This window comes from Mixophyes fleayi, chromosome 5, assembly GCF_038048845.1.
Source record: "Mixophyes fleayi isolate aMixFle1 chromosome 5, aMixFle1.hap1, whole genome shotgun sequence".
In the NCBI taxonomy this organism is placed as follows: domain Eukaryota; kingdom Metazoa; phylum Chordata; class Amphibia; order Anura; family Limnodynastidae; genus Mixophyes; species Mixophyes fleayi.
In genome coordinates this window covers 274285556-274307216 of record NC_134406.1, presented here as the reverse complement: position 1 = coordinate 274307216, position 21661 = coordinate 274285556, and the positions used below count along the sequence as shown (strand labels likewise).

Below are 21661 nucleotides of genomic sequence, written 5' to 3'. Positions count from 1 at the left end.
TCCCCTCTCTCCACCAGCCCCGCCCTTCTCTCCCTTACTTTAATGGCTCCCTCCTGTACCTGTTTGTCCACCCTCCCTTAGGATGTGAGCTCGTATGAGCAGGGCCCCTCTCCCCTCCTGTCTCCATACCTGTTCTTCTACTCCATCTTCGCTCATATGTCTGCCCGGAGTTCTGAAGTATTGGTACTTTGTGTTTATTGCTGTGTACTATGTCACCCTGTATGGTCTCCTGTTTGTATTATGTACGGCGCTGCGGAACCTTGTGGCACCTAACAAATAAATGATAATAATAATAATAATAATAAATGGCAATAATAATAATAATAGGGGATACCAGGCCGCACAGTGCCTATTGTGTCTTAGCCAGGATACTTGGCTGCCTCGTGAATGCTTTGGCTGTAGACAAGAGAGATACAATTCACTCCCTACAAATGTCTCTCTCTCCTTTGTTATACCGAAGAGCTGGGACTGACCGGACGCTGGAAAAACAACGTCGGTTTGTAAAACATCAGAAAAAAAGGGACGTTACAGACAATCACTCACCTTCTGCCTTCGGCCTGCCAAGAACTTTTAAAACTTCCGCATTGGTTGGATTCTGTCCCAGCGCCCTCAGAACGTCCCCGCATTGTCCGTAGGTGATTTTCAGTTCACAGTTTGGGGTCCGATCAAACAGCGAGAAGGCTTCCTTAAATTCTGCCAAGGAAAAGAGAAATATTAGCAGCTGTCACTTTGCCTATTTTTGAAACGGTTCCTCTTCAGTTATTATTCTAAATCTTGACAAATATTTGCTTTGGTGGAACTATACACGTTATAATCACCCACATCATTTTTTATTATTAGCTGGGTTTCCTGGAACCATGTTCCCTATGTGTGTGTGTGGTTGGCCATCTGCAGTCTTAGATGACAGCAGACTTGGGTTTCGGGCCAAGATCTGCACGGTGATTGGTTTTGGAAGCAGCGCAAAGAAACGGTTAGAACCTGACAGCTCCAATGAAAAGCTCAAATAAGTCACCTGCTGGGAGAAAATGACTTTTATAAAAATGATTTAAAATAGGGTCTGGAAAGGAGACTGTGTGAACCACATCTTTCCCAAATATCTGGGACTGAGAAAACTTTTTTCAACTTCGGGATGGTTTTAGACAACCAGCAGCCATCTACTACAGACTCATGACTAATAAGTACCTACCTCCTTTCCTAAATGGTAATGGTACATACTTTAAGACCCCCAAATTCAGAGGTGATGGAACCCACCAATGAAATTAAACCTTCACATAAGGAGTTACTGATGAGTAGGTCTTAGTGCAGTGTGATTTTGGACCAGCATCAAAACCTTTTTTCGAGACAGACTCTGAGCAATGTAATAAGAATCACTTTGTAGTGAGACATATTATAACTGTTCTGATGTCTCTTCCCTCTCCTGACTGATGCTAAACTGAGCAATAAGCTAGAAGGAAAATAGAAAAATGTAATTGAATGAGAGTAGGAGCTGTCACTTTTATGTGATATTTGCACTTTTCCTTAGTTTACCAGGTACAAATCTAAATATTGGAGGGCTGAATGTCATACCCCAGAGACCTGGTCCCTTGGTATTGTCTAGTGCCAGGTGAGGAATAGTCAGCTACTGACCTGTGGAAGCCACTAGTAGGTGGCTCTGCAGTGCCCTCTACCTCCCTCTACAGAATCTGCAGGCAGATCGGCTGAGGGTGACAAGGGAGGGGAAGAGGAGAATGGACGGGACGCACAGTGAGAGAAGAGGATGTCCCTGTATATTGAGAAGGACACATAGGGTCTGATGCAGAGCTGATCGCAAAATTGGAGTAATTACACTTAAAAGAAGAGATGGGGAAAATAGCATTTTTACGCCCATCCCGAGATGTATCTTCCTTCATCATCATCATCAGTCCGTATTTGCACCTGCCCTGTAGCAGGTGCAGAAGATATGCTTCCTAACAGACATATATTTGTGTTTCTGCAGGTAACATTAGCTGCATTTACGCAAACGTCTCTTCATTGTACTGAGTTAACTTTACAACATCCCTTCGCTCCCCTGTTCTACCTCTCCAGGCCCAGGTGGGCGCATATGACAGAATCGCACATATCTGCAGAGCAGCGCTAACTGGTCATACGCAGAACGATTTCGCAAACGATACGCTATGCAAACTGCCGTACGTTCCACTGTGCATCAGCCCCATAAAGATCTTTCGGGGACTCTAACCCGGACTGAAACAATATTTCTTATTTCTTTAACTTTATGATGAGCATCTATTCAGTATAAATTAGCAGCATAAACTTTTCAAATCAAATGTGCATCTATATTTACAAAAATGATTGACTTAAAACTAGAGATGTGCACTGACCACTGGGTTTTGGTTTTGGATGTTGATTTGGTTCTAAAACATCTTCGTGTTTTGTTACAGGTTTTGCCCAAATCTCGGATCTGTCGGATTTCTCCGAATCCGAACCAGTCATCTCTACTTAAATTTTTCTTGGAGGTACTTTTTTGATACAGCTTTTTGTCTTTATAAGAGTCTTATACACTATAGTCTGGGTTGAGTTTGAAACAACATAATCTTCGCTATCTGTTATATTAGTTTTGATTGAAATATACAATATAACTTTATATCTGTATCTATCCAGATGACATTTTGAGAATTGACATTTCCAGCTAAATATATCACAGATATAAGTCAGTTTAAGTCAGACTTATGTTCTCACAGAAATACTGGAAGGAAAATGTGACATTTCAGAATAAATCTCAGATTAATCCCAAATATCTGGATGTTTTTTCCAGCTACTGATCTCAATATAACTGCGACCACAATCTGCACTCAAATTTACTCAAAAAAACCAGTGCATAGGATTTACAGATCTTATAACATATTTGGTGTAATTAAATGAATACTATTTTGTAGGCAGCTGGCTTATAACTTGAGCTCTACGTTTGTTTCCCACACAAAGAACGTATCAAAGCACCTTTACGCAAAACCTCACTTTTTTTGGTGATTTTATGTGCGGTTTTGAAACTGTAAGATTTGCTAAAGGAAAAACGGCTCAAAAACTAGAATGATTTTAAACCATGTGGTTTAAAACCGCCATCTCGATTGTTTTCAAATGGCAGAAATACGAACCCTGGACCTGATTCATTAAGGATCTTAACTTGAGAAACTTCTTATTTCAGTCTCCTGGACAAAAACATGTTACAATGCAAGGGGTGCAAATTTAGTAATCTATTTTGCACATAAGTTAAATACTGACTGTGTTTTCATGCAGCACACAAATACTTGATAGCTTATTTGTACACTGAAATTTAAAGTTGATATTTGTGTGCTACATGAAAAAACAGTCAGTATTTAACTTATGTGCAAAATAGATTACTAAATTTGCACCCCTTGCATTGTAACATGGTATTGTCCAGGAGACTGAAATAAGAAGTTTCTCAAGTTAAGATCCTTAATGAATCAGGCCCCCTGTGATTTGTGAATGTCAAGTTTGTAAATCAGAAGTGGTCACTTATCCATGAGAGATGTATTTCAAGCTGGCCAACACTTGTAGTGTCTGATATTGCGGCAGTTTAAGTGCCAGTATTTGCCTGCATATCGGTGCATGCTGGCATTTGTAGTGTCACCAGAGCAGACACTATAATTTAACATTAGTTAATCTGTGGCAGTTTGAAAATTATACAAAATTTGCATTTCACCCTGAAATTGTTGTTTACCAACCACATAAGGCGGATGCACAACGCATTTCAGCCAAAATTATTTATTTGTCCACTAAGCACATAGCAAGAAACACCCTCGTTTTCAGCCATGAGAAATTCTCTGAGCAACAGATGGGTAAAATATCAGCCCAGATAGGAGCGTAACACTCAATCGTTGGGCTCCGTAACAAAATGTAAAAAATAAAAGTGTCATACTTAAATCTTCCTGAATACTTACTTAATCAATTACATCTTTTCTATTAGTCTCCTAAAATTCTGATTATTTCAGTCATGAGCTGAAGGGGACATCTGGACGGCGTATGTTTCATTTGCCTCATGTGCAGTTCGCTGTTTTCACATTTTTATTTGTGTGCGTGCCAATGGACTTTAACATAAAAAGTCCATCTAGGTCAGTGGTCAGAGAACAGGAGTAAATTACCCCAAATGGGGTAAAAATTAAATTCCTGGGGGTAATGCTGCTGATTCACATGCTGTCAGTTGGATTGTAGACCCCTTTAAATGTGAAATTGCTGTTGTACCAGAAGAGCCTCAAGGGTTGGCAGAGACACTTCTTGAGCTGCGATGTAATAATGAAGCACGTATTGCATTTGAAAACAAAGCAGATCTGTCATATTTTTGGATGTCAACAGCTGCAAAGGCATCAAAATTGCACATGAGGAGGCAGCCAAAAAGTTGCTGCCTTTTGCAACAATCTACCTTTGCGAACAAGGATTTTCCACTCTAACGAACATAGAAACTAAGCAGAGGAATCGATTGGACGCTGAAGACTGTATCCAAATTGTCTGACATCAAAATGCCCCAATATTGATGCTCTCGTATCAAAAATGAAGCAACATCATTTCTCTAAAACCTGAAGTTTTGAAGTTGAAGCTTTGAAAGAAATTTTGAATAGGTTCAAAAAAATTTTGAATTTCAATCATTAGTAATATATGATTTCCTTCCTTTCAAATCAAGGGGGTAACGTCGGCGTACCTAAATATATTTTGGGGTAAAAGGTAAAAAAGTTCCCTGACCCCTGATCTAGGTGATGCAAAATGCGTTCATTCAAAAGTATAGGATGATGCTTATCTCCTTCCTCCTCCAAGCTGCGCCCCTTACACCCTCTCCCCATTTATTTTTTAGCGCAGCGAGCAGGAGGGGGTGACATCTTCTGCTCTTTTCAGACTGGGAGTGTGACTCCGGGCTGTGAATTCAAAGCCTGGCGATACTCCCATATCATTGCTGTCATTGGGGAGCAGAAACCGGTTGTGTGTCATGATGTCACGATGACATAATGAAGTTATGTCACTCATTCAGTGTTTTAGGCATTCCCTAAACTATGGCACCTTCTGTGGCTCCCTAGGTTTCATAATTGTAGCGCCAGCTCTTGGCCCCGTGTGATAGAATTTAGGATATTTATTATTTATTTCGGATATTCATTTGTCCCCCCAGAACTGGGTCAGTGATCTTATGCAGCTGTCAGCGGCCTGTACGATGTTTTCTTTCTTCTACATCGACGGCATCATTGAAATACTTCTCTCTGCACTGACCAGCGGGGCTCAGGAATGCTGTGCCGCTGCCAGTCACAATGTGTGGCATCTTATGCCATCTGTCTCCATTTAACTCCGATCTTTGTTTCTGCTTCTCTTTCATTTCCATTATTTTTTTGTGGGAGGTTTGAAAATAGGACGCGGTCACCCCTCCAGAAAGCTAACTGCTCTTGGAGAGAAGTCTTTAGCTGCAAATGATTATGTCGCAATTGGATGTTTCAAAACTTCTCTAAATTGCACGGATAAGTGAAGAGGAATAACATGTGGTTGGAATTTGAGGCTTTGTGTGTTTTAATGAAATAAATATGTATTTGTCTAATGATATTATGGCTGTAAGTATGAAGACTAAAGCTCTTTAAGGATAGATCAGATTTATTAGTACAACTTTGCATTAACAAACACAAGCTGTGTAATTACTATACATATAGTGCATACAGTCAGGGAGATAGTATAAGAATAATACGGACTGCTCATTAGAGCAACCACCACATAGCTGCATGATAAGTTATATTAACTCCTTTTTGATCACCCTCGGACTTCTTACACTGCATAGGAATGGCGGCCACACGCTGAAATGCGATGGTCAGCGACCACTATCAATGGTTTCATCGTTTCTGCTCCGTGTAACTTTATTGTCTCCCCCCCCCAGTGATCACATGATGACCATCCCACATGTCTAAGAAGACCTGGAATAGCTCCAAAGGAAAAACATTAAAAGGTGACGGTTTGAGTGAAATCGCTGAATAGGTTTGTGCAGATAATGTTTCACACAGAAGGGGATTTTGAAAAGGTGTATTACAATCCACACTGTATTTGTAAATTTATTTTTGTTTTTAGGAGATAGATAGATAGATAGATAGATAGATAGATAGATAGATAGATATGAGATAGATAGATAGATAGATGGGCAGCACAGCACTGGGGTCACGAGTTCGATTCCCAACCATGGCCTTATCTTTGTGGAGTTTGTATGTTCTCCCTGTGTTTGTGTGGGTTTCCTCCGGGTGCCCCGGTTTCCTCCCACAATCCAAAAACATACTGGTAGGTTAATTGGCTGCTATCAAAATTGACCCTAGTCTCTCCCTCGCTGGCTGGCTGTCTGTCTGTCTGTCTGTCTGTGTGAGTGTGTGTCTATATTAGGGAATTTAGAGTGTAAGCCCCAATGGGGCAGGGACTGATGTGAATGAGTTCTCTGTACACCGCTGCGGAATTAGTGGCGATAGATAGATAGATAGATAGATAGATATGATATAGATAGATAGATAGATAGATAGATAGATAGATAGATATGAGATAGATAGATAGATAGATAGATAGATAGATAGATAGATAGACAGATAGATATGAGATAGATTAATAGATAGATAGATAGATAGATGGATAGATTGTTTAGACAGGAGAAACAATGGTTTGTTCTATTATAATAGGACTCTCTTCGGCTCCAAGAGCCGGGTGGAGCACCCAGGAAATAGGTGCTGGGGGGAACACTAGATAGATAGATAGATAGATAGATAGATAGATAGATAGATAGATAGATATGAGATAGATAGATAGATAGATAGATAGATAGATAGATAGATAGATAGATAGATATGAGATAGATAGATAGATAGATAGATAGATATGAGATAGATAGATAGATAGATAGATAGATAGATAGATAGATAGATAGATAGATATCCCCCCACTCTCCCGTTTTAGGCAGGTGCATTTGGTGCATGTGCATTTCAAGAATGAAGAGTGTATTTGGGGAGGGAGGGCCAACCTAGTGACCTCTAAAGCTCTAGTCAGTTCCCAGGGGTGTAACCATATCCCCTTCCAGAGACTGACCATGTATTTAGCAGGTAAAGCACATGAAATATATTCCAATCTCCCCAGTGCACATGTTCTGGTCTTACCTTCAATCTGGTCTGATGAAAATTCAATCTGAAGAGATAGAAGAAAATGAATTTAGTAAAACAATTTGTCACTAACAGAGACCATATCAAGAATATACATTAACCTGTATGATTGGGGATTGAGGTAACATAATATTCAAACCTTTACTTATGTTTATGTAGTCACATTTACACAGAGGAGGCGGCCATGTTTTGGCTGAACCAATAGTCGCAGCATATAAAAATAATTTCTGATGGAATAACCAGTGGACGTAGCATGAAGGTGGATGTACCGTAAGTCCGTTACGCTAAGCCGTATTCTCACCTGATGAATATTGTTGGACAGGTATAAGGTTAATGGATCAGTCTTTAGATGTTTCTCCTAACCTACCAGGTAAGCTGGTAACAAAGGTAACAAAGGTAACGATATCCGTCCATTATAGAAACATCTGTGGCCCCCGAATTTCAGAAAGGGAGGAAAAGATACATTGTATTCTCCAATACACAGAACACAGGGAACTGTGAGAGACTCTGCACACACTATATACACACTGTACACATATTCTGCATGTGATCACAATGTGCTCATACACAACCACTGTGCACAGTCTTATTGCAATGTTTTATTTAGAAAATAATTTTTTGTTTAACCCATGAAGTTTCATCTTCCGCTACACAGAGTGTCTTTAATTTCTGGACCCTCGCTCTCAATGTCCCTCTGATTGTTCCACATAGTGTTCATGGTTACATGTGGAAGTGCTACGTCATAAAAATTTTGACAAAATTGCCCATAAAATTCCCATTTAGGATATTTTACGACTACACAATCATCCAAATAACCTGCAAAAAGTGTGTTGTATTTGGTAGCTGCTAATCTACCGTTACCTAGAATGATATTATGTATGTAGATATTAACATCAATATATACCAGTAATAACATAATGAACAAATTATTCCAAAACAAAATTAAATTAATAATATATTTAAGCACTTTCAATAAAAAATCCATTGTCTAAATCCTTAAGTGGCTCACGTCAATTCACAATCTGACCCTACAAGCTTTACAACCTCATTTCCCGCACTGGCAGAATTGAAATTTTGTATTTTGGTGCCCAAGAAAAATCGACATAACCTCAGATGCTGGGATGGCAGCCAGAATTTACTGCCAAGTCTCATTGTTTTGCATTTGGTATCCCTGACGTCCCGTCAGGCTTGTGCTAATGAGCGTTCTGAAACCTTCAACTTGTTATGAGTAATATAAGAAATGCAATAACACAAATGCACCTAAACAACAGCCACCCTGCGGTATAGTAACAGATTTTCCAAGAATGACCCTGGAGCCTGGAGGGGAAATTGTATCTTCTACACAACATATAAATATGAGACCACATCCTCTCAAATTGTCCATTGTGTAGAAAAATGCTCCAAATTATAAATAAAAGGAAAAATGTTTCCATATGAAAGGAAATATATACTTTGCATATTTCATACAGAAAACTGCAAGAGCTTGCAGTATGCTGTAATCACTTTACATGGAGCAACCGCAGCGTATACACTAACATATGCTCTCCACGAGAAGTGAAAACATTCCAGACCATAAGTACAAGTGGTCTTTCCTTGGAATGTCCAAACATTTGTCCAGAACACTGTACTATCCAGACTGCTCTCCAGAACAATATCCTAGCCAGACTGCTCTCTAGAACACTGTCCTATCCAGACTACTCTCCAGAGCACTGTCCTATCCAGGCTGTTCTCCAAAACACTGTCCTATCCAGGCTGTTCTCCAAAACACTGTCCTATCCAGGCTGTTCATCAAAACACTGTCCCATCCAGGCTGTGCTCCAAAACAATGTCCTATCCAGACTACTCTCCAGAACACTGTCCTATCCCGACTACTCTCCAGAACACTGTCCTAACCAGGCTGTTCTCCAAAACACTGTCCCTATCAGACTGCTCTCCAGAACACTGTCCTAACCAGACTGCTCTCTAGAACACTGTCATATCCAGACTGTTCTCAAGAACACTGTCCTATCAGACTGCTCTCCAGAACACTGTACTTTCCAGACTGCTCTCCAGAACACTGTCCTATCCAGACTGCTCCCCAGACCACTGTCCTTGCCAGACTGCTCTCCAGAACACTGTCCTATCCAGACTGTTCCCTAGAACACTGTCCTATCCAGACTACTCTCCAGAACACTGTCCTATCCAGGCTGTTCTCCAAAACACTGTCCCTATCAGACTGCTCTCCAGAACACTGTCCTAACCAGACTGCTCTCTAGAACACTGTCATATCCAGACTGTTCTCAAGAACACTGTCCTATCAGACTGCTCTCCAGAACACTGTACTTTCCAGACTGCTCTCCAGAACACTGTCCTATCCAGACTGTTCCCTAGAACACTGTCCTATCCAGACTACTCTCCAGAACACTGTCCTATCCAGGCTGTTCTCCAAAACACTGTCCCTATCAGACTGCTCTCCAGAACACTGTCCTAACCAGACTGCTCTCTAGAACACTGTCATATCCAGACTGTTCTCAAGAACACAGTCCTTACCAGACTGCGCTCCGGAACACTGTTCTATCCAGACTGCTCTCCAGAACAATGTACTATCCAGACTGCTCTCCAGAGCACTGTCCTTACCAGACTGCTCTCCAGAACACTGTCCTATCCAGACTTCTGTCCAGAACACTGTCTTATTCAGACTGTTCTGCAGAACACTGTCCTATCCAGACTTCTGTCCAGAACACTCTCCTTTCCAGACTGCTCTCCAGAACACTGTCCTATCCAGACTGCTAACATGAATCTATGAAGGAATTTCTAAATTATTTAGAGGATGAGATATGTATTTAACTGAAAACAAAGTAACATTAATAAATGTTTATCCTATCTTTGTATTAATCACTGATATATTCTGTAAAACCTTTCCAATATCCTGATCCTAAGTCCTAGTATTCCAGATCTTATTCTACCAGGGATTAAGTGACTATTCCATTCCATTGTATATTGAGCTACCAACTAGGTCAAGGAAGATATAGACTTCTTAATGACTCTGTTTGACCACCCAGCCTCTATCTGTTGGAGAGAACTTTATATGCCATGGTACAAATAGACCTTTTTTTTTAGATTTTATCAAGTTGTCATATGTTAGGCCACAGCAGCCTATCTTTTGGTCCCTTGGAACCAACCAGTGATTTCTGGCAATAACACTTTCCGGCCAGTGCGGCAACAAACAACCACACCCCCGGGGACCAGGCACCCTCTGATGTCTTGGCAATCATGGGCCATGCACATTAAGCCACTTGTAGGCCATATCTATGTTGTGTGTATGTACAGGTGCTATATTGGTCTATAGGATGCTGCACGCAAAGCATCATAGCTTCTATTCTGAAAAAAAAATAATAATAGAGATTGTTCTCCGTATTACAACATTTCCATCATTGCATTTTAATGGAAATTACATTTACTTGTATATATGAAATAAAAACCAATGCAAAACATCATCATTTAAGTTTTCAACTGATACCTTTTAGGGGAGTTGAGGTGTCCTCCTGCCTATCACATTGCCCATTGAAAAGTGGCACAAACTCTTTCTACACATGTTACGGGAAGACTTTTCACTTCCTAAACAATTAAAGATTGTGGTGAGTAGCTTCATTTTTATATTCTGCAAGTTTATGTGACAACCAAGGATACACATTGTGCTGAGTGAATAGCAAGGGAATAGAATTAATTTAATGATGTACACACACATATAAATATTTGTATATATATTGAATTCTTGGTTGTTTGTTGGGTTTTTCACAAATAAGGATGTTTAGGACTCATACTTTGTGTTATGTCTAAAAGCTTTTTCACCTTTTGTTTATCCAGTGCAATAACAAAATGTTCCTCTCAGAGCACAATATCTCCGGTTCAACTCCGCTCGTAGCGCGCTGCGCTCAGTGAAAATGAGAGAGGAAGGGAAGAGTTTGGTAGAGGAAATGATAATCATTAGGGAGAAACAGGACAGTGATGGGAGATGAGATTAAAGCTTTCAGTTCGTTCTGTACCATATTTATAGAAAATATATACTTAAAATGTATGTTTATACTTGTACATATACAAACATTACAGAAATGGGTTCATCAAAGAACGCAATAAGAAGAAGCTTCCATTGAGTCTCTTATAACAGCAGGCTTAGACTTTTCTTAAATTGGCATAAAGAGGTTTAGAGAACAGCCAGTAACATGTTCGCATTTATATGTGCAAATCATTTTCCTCCCTCTTGTCCTCAAAGTCTCTTATGGTTTAAGTAACACAGAAGCGCTTATGAAGCAAAGACTAGGGGGACCCTACTCATCGTAGAGCAGAACCTCTTAATTTTAAGGGGCCTAAAGGGCATTAACGACCTGGTATGGACTCAATACATGCAATAAGTTAGTTTAGAGCATCTGGGCCGTGAGAGTTACAGACTCTTCTGTCATCTCTGTAGCCAATCGTTCGTCTTTTGTACAATATTTTGTAGATTTTATAGGTTCTTTTCCTCTAGCTTGTTTTGTTTGTCCATATCTTCTATGACCAATATCATTGACTACCTGTGTGTATTTGATGCTTTCATGCAAATATTACGGTACAACTCTTGATTTGATTTATTTTATTTTAGTTTTGTCAGTATCGTTTTTTATACTGATACAAGTATTTTCTTAAGATTCAACTTAGTCTCAGAAGTCTACCAGCTCTTGTGTTCTATATTTATTCTTTACCAGCAGTAGTTTGATGTGTATATAAACCTGGGAGAGAGGCAGCGAGGGACCAGGAATGTTGCACAGCACAGTGGAGCTGAGCACCCAGGACACACAGCCTAGCTGCCAACCTCTGTGCCACAAGTCTGATTTAATTTTTTTTGCTCCTGAATTGCAATAATCTAAATGACAATTGCAATCATAATTAGGGATTTGTACAATGAAATTCAGGATCTCTTCCAGCAGAGTGCAGTTGGCTATCACTAAGTTTTACTCGCTCTTTATAAACTTCAGTGTCAGGTGAGCTGGGCCCGCCTGTGTAGGCAATAGGAGTCAATGTATGACATACTTGCCCACTCTCTTGGAATTTCCGGGAGACTCCTGAATTCCGGGCTCCCAGGAGAGCAGGCCACTCTCCAGTATCCACTTCTCTTCCTAGTGTAGTGGACAGGATGAGCGTCTCTATGACGCATTTATCTGTGAATTGCGGCATTGTGGCCCTGTCCCCCATAGTAAAATGACGCGACTTACCGCGCCCCCTCCATCCTCACATCCCGCCTCCTGTCTGGAATCTCCCAGGGGGGAACATTAAAAAGTAGGTAACTGTGCTGTATGATGTGAGGGTTTAGTGGTGGGTAAAAGGGTATTAATGTAAACAGTGATGGAAATAATGTAATGTGTAGGGTTTGTTAGTGTTTACAATGGTATTACTGTACAAAATGGCCAATGGCTTATGTGTCTGCAGCAGTTAGAGCAAAGTTGACTAAATAAAGGGTGTGGCCTAATTTTGTTCTAACTTTTCATTGATGATATTGTGAAGTAACAGATCAATTGCCAATTAAGGGACGTTTGTAGAATTAGATGCAATTTCTATCTAAATTGCAGATGGAAATTGCACCCCAAAGAAAAACCCATCTTGTTGAGCTTGACGCAGCTAAACTGACCGCCATACTATCAGCACATAACTTACACCAGTGATCGAGCACCCGCAAGTTTCCTGTCTCCTGGCGGGCGCATGTGCACCTGAATCTCAGTCTATATAAGTCGCATTTGCTCAAACACATCCTTACATGCCCCCCACCTTCCTCTGTTCCACCTCTTCAATCATGAGGGGCCGAAAGCGGGTGTAAGCGCAAGATGCGGCATATAATTATAGAAGTAACTGGTACTTTGCGGTCGTACACAGAAGTAAATAAGCGCATTATAGACAGAAAATGCAGTTTCTGTGTTTATTCAGTACGTGTGTATCTCAGAGGTTTTATACTGTCTGTGTGTGTTTATGGGTGATTGCATTGTTACATGGAGGAAGCAGTGGCACAACAGTCAGGAAGTTACTCCTTGGCAGAGCAGGTACTTTGTGAGACAATTTGTCTCCTGTGCTTAATACAATTTTATCATTCCCTGCATTCTGTCTACTGGTGGGTCCCTTTTATAACATATAACTGCAGAATAAGATTACCTGGCAAATGTGTAATTACTAGGTGCCAGCAAAGACTTTTTGCAAAGACATTTGATTTTTGTTGATCTACCCAGGCTCAGATTTGTGGAAAGGTCGCATAGGCGCAGCCTATAGTGGCAGATTTGCAAGGTCAGCCAGCGGACCCTTGTTTTATCATAATGCTGAATGTTTTCTCTTCTTTTCTGTGCTTGCCAGCAACAAACAGTGCACATTTTAATACACAGAGAAACATGCTTCAAAGGATTGTAAGATGTATTAATCATTTCCATCAATCTCCTGCAGAAATTCAGATTTGGGCCACATTTGTTTCACCATATTATCTTTTTCTGCAGCAGAGTTCTAGAAACAAAAAAAACCTTCTGCTCTGAGAACTGCTGAAGTGTGATGTACACGAGGGCAGAGGACATTGTTATCCGGAGGAAGACAAGTTAACATGCATTAGTCTGTGGTGCTGGAGATTGATCTAAAGTAGACAGTGCTGAAAGTTTAATTTCTCCTGGGATCCCGTTGACCAAGGTAACTCGTTCAATGTCTAAACACAATGTGTGTTAAATTGAGAAATCTGCTGCTACGTTGTAACCACTGCCTTGAAATGTCTGGAAAAACATTTTTATTATGTCAGTTAATCAAACAATTATAAGAACATTGAATATCACAGTAAATAGGAACCAATTGGCTCACCTAGACTGACCATTTTATTACCCATTTCGAGAATTCAGACTTACTGTAATAAGATCTTGGCTCAGGTCATGGTCAGATCTGCCATATACATTACTTAGACAAGTGCATTGTGACTTCCCCCTAGTAAGTGAGTATGTGACTTACTGCTGGGGAACAGAGGTTTGTAATGTAACTGGACCCTGTCCTAAGATATCGCATAATTGTTACTTTAATCTGAACACAGTATATATTAGAGAGTGACTGTTGGTTATATAATGTATACAGTCCTTTCTCATTCATTGCAGTAATGAATGTTTCAATGTTTTAACCATTTGTATCACAGTGTTTCAGAGTATTAACACCTATAACAGGTGTAAGTTACAGTAACCAGGGGAAGGAGAAATAACGATTCTCTGGAGGTGTGAGATACATGAAACATAGGACTATTGGTGGATTATAATAAGGGTATTTTGCACTGTAACCCATAGATCAGGACTGTGAGGGTGTTAGACAGCCCAGTCAAATCAATTATGACCTTAATAAAGGAACATCAGTAAAGGACATTCTCTAGAGAGAGAGATAAAAAGGAGAGATTAAAGGGGATATTTACTAAACTATGGATTTGGAAAAGTGGAGATGTTGCCTACAGCAACCAATCAGATCCTAGCTGTCATTTTGTAGAATGCACTAAATAAATGAAAGCTAGAATCTGATTGGTTGCTATAGGAAATATCTCCACTTTTCAAAAACCTGCAGTTTAGTAAATCTAACCCTAAGAGTGAGGTGAGAAAAAGAGAGAGATATGAGAGGGGGAGAGCGATGAAACAGAGATGAGAGATAGATAGATAGATAGATAGATAGATAGATAGATAGATAGATAGATATGAGATAGATAGATAGATAGATAGATAGATAGATAGATAGATAGATAGATAGAAAGATAAATAGATAGATAGATAGATAGATAGATAGATAGATAGATAGATAGATAAATAGATAGATAGATAGATAGATAGATAGATAGATAGATAGATATGAGATAGATAGATAGATAGATAGATAGATAGATAGATAGATAGATAGATAAATAGATAGATAGATAGATAGATAGATAAATAGATAGATAGATAGATAGATAGATAGATAGATAGAAAGATAAATAGATAGATAGATAGATAGATAGATAGATAGATAGATATGAGATAGATAGATAGATAGATAGATAGATAGATAAATAGATAGATAGATAGATAGATAGATAGATAGATAGATAAAAATATAGATAGATAGAAGTATAGATAAATGGATTAATATGAGATATATAGAAGGATAGATAGACAGATAGAGAATAGAGAGATAGATAGATAGATAGATAGATAGATAGATAGATAGATAAAAATAAAGATAGATAAAAAGATAGATAGATAGAAGTATAGATAAATGGAATAATAGGAAATATATCAAAAGAGAGATAGATAGATAGATAGATAGATAGATAGATAGATAGATAGATAGATAGAATTTAGGAGACAATTTATTAATTGGTTTTACACATTAGTCTGTGATGGATTAGTAACATATTTTAATACAAGTTGGTGGCCTGAGGTAAAGGTCACATAGCTCAAATTACATTCTCTTTTAAAGCAAATCAAAGTACTTTACTGATCTTGGAACAACTGAATGATAAATCTGAATTATTTTACAAGAATATTTTTATAGAAGTCTATAAAATCCACATCACATCTTCTTCCAATCTACTTACACAACATATTTCAAACTGAAAAAAATAATGTTGTGCATCTGTAAAACATTGCGCTCAGCGCTGGCACTGACCACGGAGCTTCTGGCGAAAAAATATTCTTTCTCTAGAAAAAATTGGATGTGAAAATATTGTTCTAATTTTATGGAGAACAAAATTGCCACAGATTTATTTCTCACAAAATCAGATTTAGTAACATGGACATTTGCCTAAGAAAAATGAATCGCTGACATGTTAACATGAATCATATAGTAAGATATAAATACACTTAACACTGTAATGAAATTACTAACAGCTTAGTGGCTCCATCGTTACTGTGCGGGATAAAACAAAGCAAGGTCCCAGGATCGGTTGAGAGCCACGGGCAGGAGTCCAATAAGCAGGGACCATCAATCCTGCCTCTATGAGCAGTTCTTAGGAAGTTTTAGGCAGAAATCATCATATTAAACAATAATATATCATCATCATCACCATTTTTTATATAGCGCCACTAATTCCGCAGCGCTGTACAGAGAACTCACTCACATCAGTCCCTGCCCGATTGGAGCTTACAGTCTAAATTCCCTAACATACACACACACACACACACACACACACACACACACACATACACACATACTAGGGTCAATTTGGTAGCAGCCAATTAACCTACCAGTGTGTTTTTTTGGAGTGTGGGAGGAAACCGGAGCACCCGGAGGAAACCCACGCAAACACGGTGCTGCCCATATATTAGTAAACAATAATATATGTGTATAGTACCATCTTACCCTGTTGTTTGTTTGTTTACAGTAAGTCATTTTTATTACTGTGTTTGTTCACAATTTTACAGCTCTGCGGAGAATGCTGGTGCTAAGTAAACAGACTTTAATAAAATAAGAATTAGAATGCATCTCATAAATAAGGGACGCTACGTCTCAGCAGAGGTATTTGCAATTTTGGGAGGAATTATCCTCAAAGCAGCACAATATGTTTGTATGAAATAATGGGCAGGGAGTAGCAATAACTGTCTGGTTATGCAGATCAATGGGTAAGGAGACATAAGTATCCAACATTTATTACGCAAAGAGGGGCTTCACTGTGATTACTGGACTCTGTTATTCTGCACCAGTATTGCTTCAAGAGTCATTGCCATTCTAAAGACTCACTGTCCTTGTTCTGCATTAATTGTGTTCTGGTGTCTAGATTGAACCATATAAAGCTGCTGGGTTCTGGCTCTGTTCATACTGGACTCTGTGTTAATTTGCACCAGTATTGCTTCAAAATACATTCTGCATTATCTTGCCTTGCCAAAGACAGTATAGTTTGCTTTAGTATAACTTCAAGAAATATTGTTTATGTTAGTTTTACAAAAAGAGGGAGTTCGTAGCGAATTACTCAACTTTGTGTTAATTTGTATCAACATTGCTTCAAGAGACATTGTGTACTGTCTTGCCTTGCATAAAGACGGTATAATACGCTTCACAATAATTTCAAGAGATCCGGTTTATTATATTGCCTTGTCTAGGCTGAATATCTGCTCTAGTATTGCCTCAAGAGATATTGTTTAATTCAGTGCTGCAACCAAAGAATGTTTTATTCCTACATTTCATTGTGGCAATTATTCATTCTTGTGTTACTTCAGTGTTTATGCTTTCACTTTTTTCTCTTGATTCTGCAATAAACTTTATAATTATTTTCACCACACAACCTCGTTATTTCTGTGCATTCCTAACATGGAGACTGAATAAATGACTTTTTAATATCCAAAAAATAATTATAAAGATAATTATTAAAAGACATCAACTGGAACAGTAAATTGATTGAAAAGTGTTGGGCATTTTAAATCTATTTATTTTAGCTTCCCAACTTGAAAATATTCCAGTGCTTCTGTGTGTATATATACTCTGAGCTATTCCTATCTGCTCCTCTTTAGTTACTATGTTTCCTGACCACTTTCTCCTGCCGACTACGCCATATGATCTACCCATCTATATTTCCACTCTGGCTGCTTCTATCCAGCTTTTCTGCAGTTTATTTTCATTCTTCTGCTTATCATGCTGGACTATTTGTCATTCTGATCATTCTCCACCTCTTGGGCCCAGTTCCTTCTCTCATAGGTCTCTGTGATCAAGGGATGCCCAAGAGAGTCACTTTCTGCAACAAATGTGACAGGTGGCCTTTTGTTTCTAAACTTTGTGAAATACATTGATATTAAAAATCAAATATCACATTGAAATGTGTAAAGAATAAAGTTATTGTACATTTTTATCAATATTTTCTACACCAGACTGACACCGTTAAATGACTTGTCAATCATGAGGTATCTATTAATCTGGATAACTGGCTCCAGAATTACATCAATAATTAAATTCTCAAAGTCCGGTTGCCCAAAGCAATGACCTACCTATTAAAAAGTCACTTTGTATTCCAGTCCCCATGTTCTACCTGTGTTGTAATATTAATATTTGTGATGAGGCTGTTAAGTTTCATAAGTTCGTGTGTTGTCTTCAACAGTGGCCACAAACACAAAGCCAGTAAGACCAATTATAGGGAAGATCAGAACTGACAGCTCCCCATATACCTGTCTCTAGACACGTCTGAAGGTGTTATTTGTAGCACAGAAAAGTTATTAAGTGATTAACTTCATTTTCGGACTGCTGTTAAAGTTAACATGACATGATGGGTGAAGTGACATAATTTGCAGTTTCCTCTCTGCTACAGATTAAAGTTTATAGAAGTTTATACCAAATCTAGGACACAGAATGATGTCACATCTTTGCCAGACCTTAATTCCAGCACCAAGGACAGTTCGGTGACCCTGTAGACCTCTACCCCTGTTATACACAAATCATGGAATGTAACACTGTCTGTGCCAAGAAATTTAATCCAAGGAATTTGAAGTGGACCTGTCTCCTACATACAAAGCAGGCAGCCACTGCGCGCTGTACCGATATAACTGGGGATGCAGCCTATTGACGCACGTAAAAAAATCATTGCCTTGTGAATATTAGTATTAGTATATTAGCACGGTGACTCAGTGGTCAGCACTTCTGCCTCACAGCACTGGGGTCATGAGCTCAATTCCCAACCATGGTCTTATCTGTGTGGAGTTTGTATGTTCTCCCCGTGTTTGCGTGGGTTTCCTCCGGGTGCTCCGGTTTCCTCCCACACTCCAAAAACATACTAGTTAATTGGCTGCTATAAAAATTGACCCTAGTCTCTCTCTCTCTCTCTCTCTCTCTCTCTCTATCTCTGTCTGTGTGTATGTTAGGGACTTTAGACTGTAAGCTCCAATGGGGCAGGGACTGATGGGAATGAGTTCTCTGTACAGCGCTGCGGAATCAGTGGCGCTATATAAATAAATGGTAATGATGATGATGATGATGATGATTAGTCATGGACGTCCTCGTAATGTCACTGGTCACTATGCTGCATTCCAAGGAATGTTAATGAAGCCCAGAATATGGCTGCATCCACAGTGACAGGTAGCGATCACACTGCATAAAGTTCTTTGATTGGGTGAAACATTGAAACAGCAGGAGGCATATTTACATAGTCTCTGTATTGGGCAATTAAAGGGGACCTGTCAAGACTTCTAAAAATATCAAATAGCAGCATTATTAAATGTAGGAGATCATTAGGTCTGTATTTACTTGCATCCTGGGTACTCTTCTAATGTTTGTGGCACCTGCAACTAAAAATATAATCCTTCCTTCCATTGTAACAAAGGCCTGGCTACTCAACATCAGACCCGGTCTTCTAGGGGCAGGAGGGAGGGGGAGTGATCTGACCCCCGCTTACAGAGAGTCCTGGGCCAATACTGGTAGTGCTGGGCTCAAGATCTAGCTCAAGCACTTGTGGCACTACAAGTGCAAGCATCCAATGTTGATGCTTATAGAACAAGAAGTGATAGGCGGCACATGGACATCCATGCGTACTATCACTTTAAATGCCACAAGTGTAGCTCCTGTGTTAAATGAAATAAATAGTATTTCCCCATTAGAATATAAATATATAGTAGTTCCCCCATCAGAATTTACATTTAGAGTAGTTTAGAAATGTAAATATTTTATTAAAAATAGTCTAGATTAGGCTGTCTGATAGTCTGATAGTCTGTGATTGGCTGAGTGGTGTAAGAGACCAATCCTGATAGGCTCCTCATCTATTAAGTAGCCAAACTCAAAAGAACTTAGTTTCATGGTGTGTACAATGCTACTACTTGGGATTGGTCCGTGAGTCTATTGGACTTTTTTTTTCCCTTATAGGAACAAAAATGTAGGCACTACAAGTGATAGTATGCACTTGCACCTACGTGCATGCTGGCACTTCTAGTGCCACAAGTGCTTGCACTGGTTTTTCACATTACAATCCTGGTACTCACTGGCCAAGGGTAATAAGACTAACAAGGCTCCTCAGCCAGGTCACTTGTTTGCCCCCCTCCCCCACCTAGACAAATGGGCCAATTGTTAAAGGTACTTACACAATTGAGGAGACAAATCTGCATGTTTCTCGGTTTGGCCTGAGCCGCGTGTAGTTTAGTGGTGTGCAAATCACCACACATCAGACGCACTTTTTCAGCATCCAAACCACGGGATAGTAAATTCAGTGGTGTGAGGCTTAAAAATCGCATCTGATGTTTGACGGTTTGGTAATCACACATAAATTGCCCTCTTAGTAATTCTACACCTTAGACTTTCAAATGTAGTCCCAATTGTAGGGTACGAGAGCGTACAACTAGGTAAAGGCTGACAACTGTCTCACCAATGTTTATTATGCTCCCATATTTTGGAAACTCAGCTCCACTTGGATTATAAAAGGGTTACAGAAATCTCTGTCACTCATATAGTTGTCATTAAAATCAGATCTGTATAGCAGAACGGAGGCGTGAGTGAGCATTAGTGAGGATGAAGGGGGAGGGGCTGTCACGCTTGCGCCTGTCGTCATCCTTGTCTCTCCTACTCGCTTATCCTCAAGCGCCCACCTAAGGATGACTCATTCTCTTGAGCCTTCACCATTGGAAAACGCCAAGATTAAAACCTCACTACATTTTCTTTCATATTTTCTTTTAATTTTAGGGAACAACTATTCTCTTATATTTTAAAATTAATTTCAATTTATGCCTCTCCCTGTAACAAGTTTGTACCCCCCAAATGTTTGTGCCCCCCCCCAGCCTTGTGCTTTATGCTGCAGCCTTGCGAACCTGTGATTCAGTCCCTAGATGTCAGATTGTTACCACCACACTTTTCCTTGTGTCCAACAGGCATGAATAATAATAAATAAAAATACACTCCCATATCTCTTCTAATGCTCAGTGAGCTATCCCTGGAGAGGCACTTTCCAGCTATCTCTGGCCCAGACCTCAGTCCTTCACAAAGTGTTCCATGACATATATTTAGATTATGCTTATTATACTTAACGCTCTCAAGGGAGCTTATCCTGTCTTATCACTTAACCTTTCACACGAATCTGATACGTTCAGCTGATGCTTCCAGCTGCTCAATCTGCGAGAGCCGCTCTGTCCTGTAACTTGTCGTGTCCTCGTTTACTGCATCATCTCTCAGCAGCACACAACATTTTAGGGTAAAAAAAAACATTTTTATACCTTATTCCCTTTAACCAACTACAATTTCCCACCTCCCCAAATATCCCATTGAACCCTTGACACAATAAACATAATTTAAGAACCACACAATGTGCGGCTGTGCACTGTATTTAATTTCTTTGTAATGTGCATCTTTGTCTGGCATGTGTGTAGCACGGAGTACACTTGCGTTCTAGACTCCACAAACATGCTCTGCACATATGACGGTCTATCGACAATTTATGAGCTTTCTGGTCCAGGCGCAAATGGTGGGAAAAAAATGTCAAATGTCTAATTCCAGCCACTTTAGGACCATTATGTAGTGATCCTGTCCTAATGCTGGGGGGAAAGGCTCTGAGTGTAATGTGTTCTCTGCAC

At 39.5% G+C, this 21661-nt stretch overlaps 1 protein-coding gene across 1 annotated transcript in view; it reads right to left on the bottom strand.

Moving 5' to 3' along the window:
• The window catches only part of MYL3 (myosin light chain 3), a 34299-nt gene that overhangs the window by 8534 nt on the left and 4104 nt on the right, over positions 1 to 21661 (bottom strand). Inside the window, exon 2 of the mRNA XM_075214435.1 lies at positions 544 to 721. Coding sequence (XP_075070536.1) covers positions 544 to 721 — 178 coding nt within the window. The remainder of the gene's footprint in view (positions 1 to 543; positions 722 to 21661) is intronic.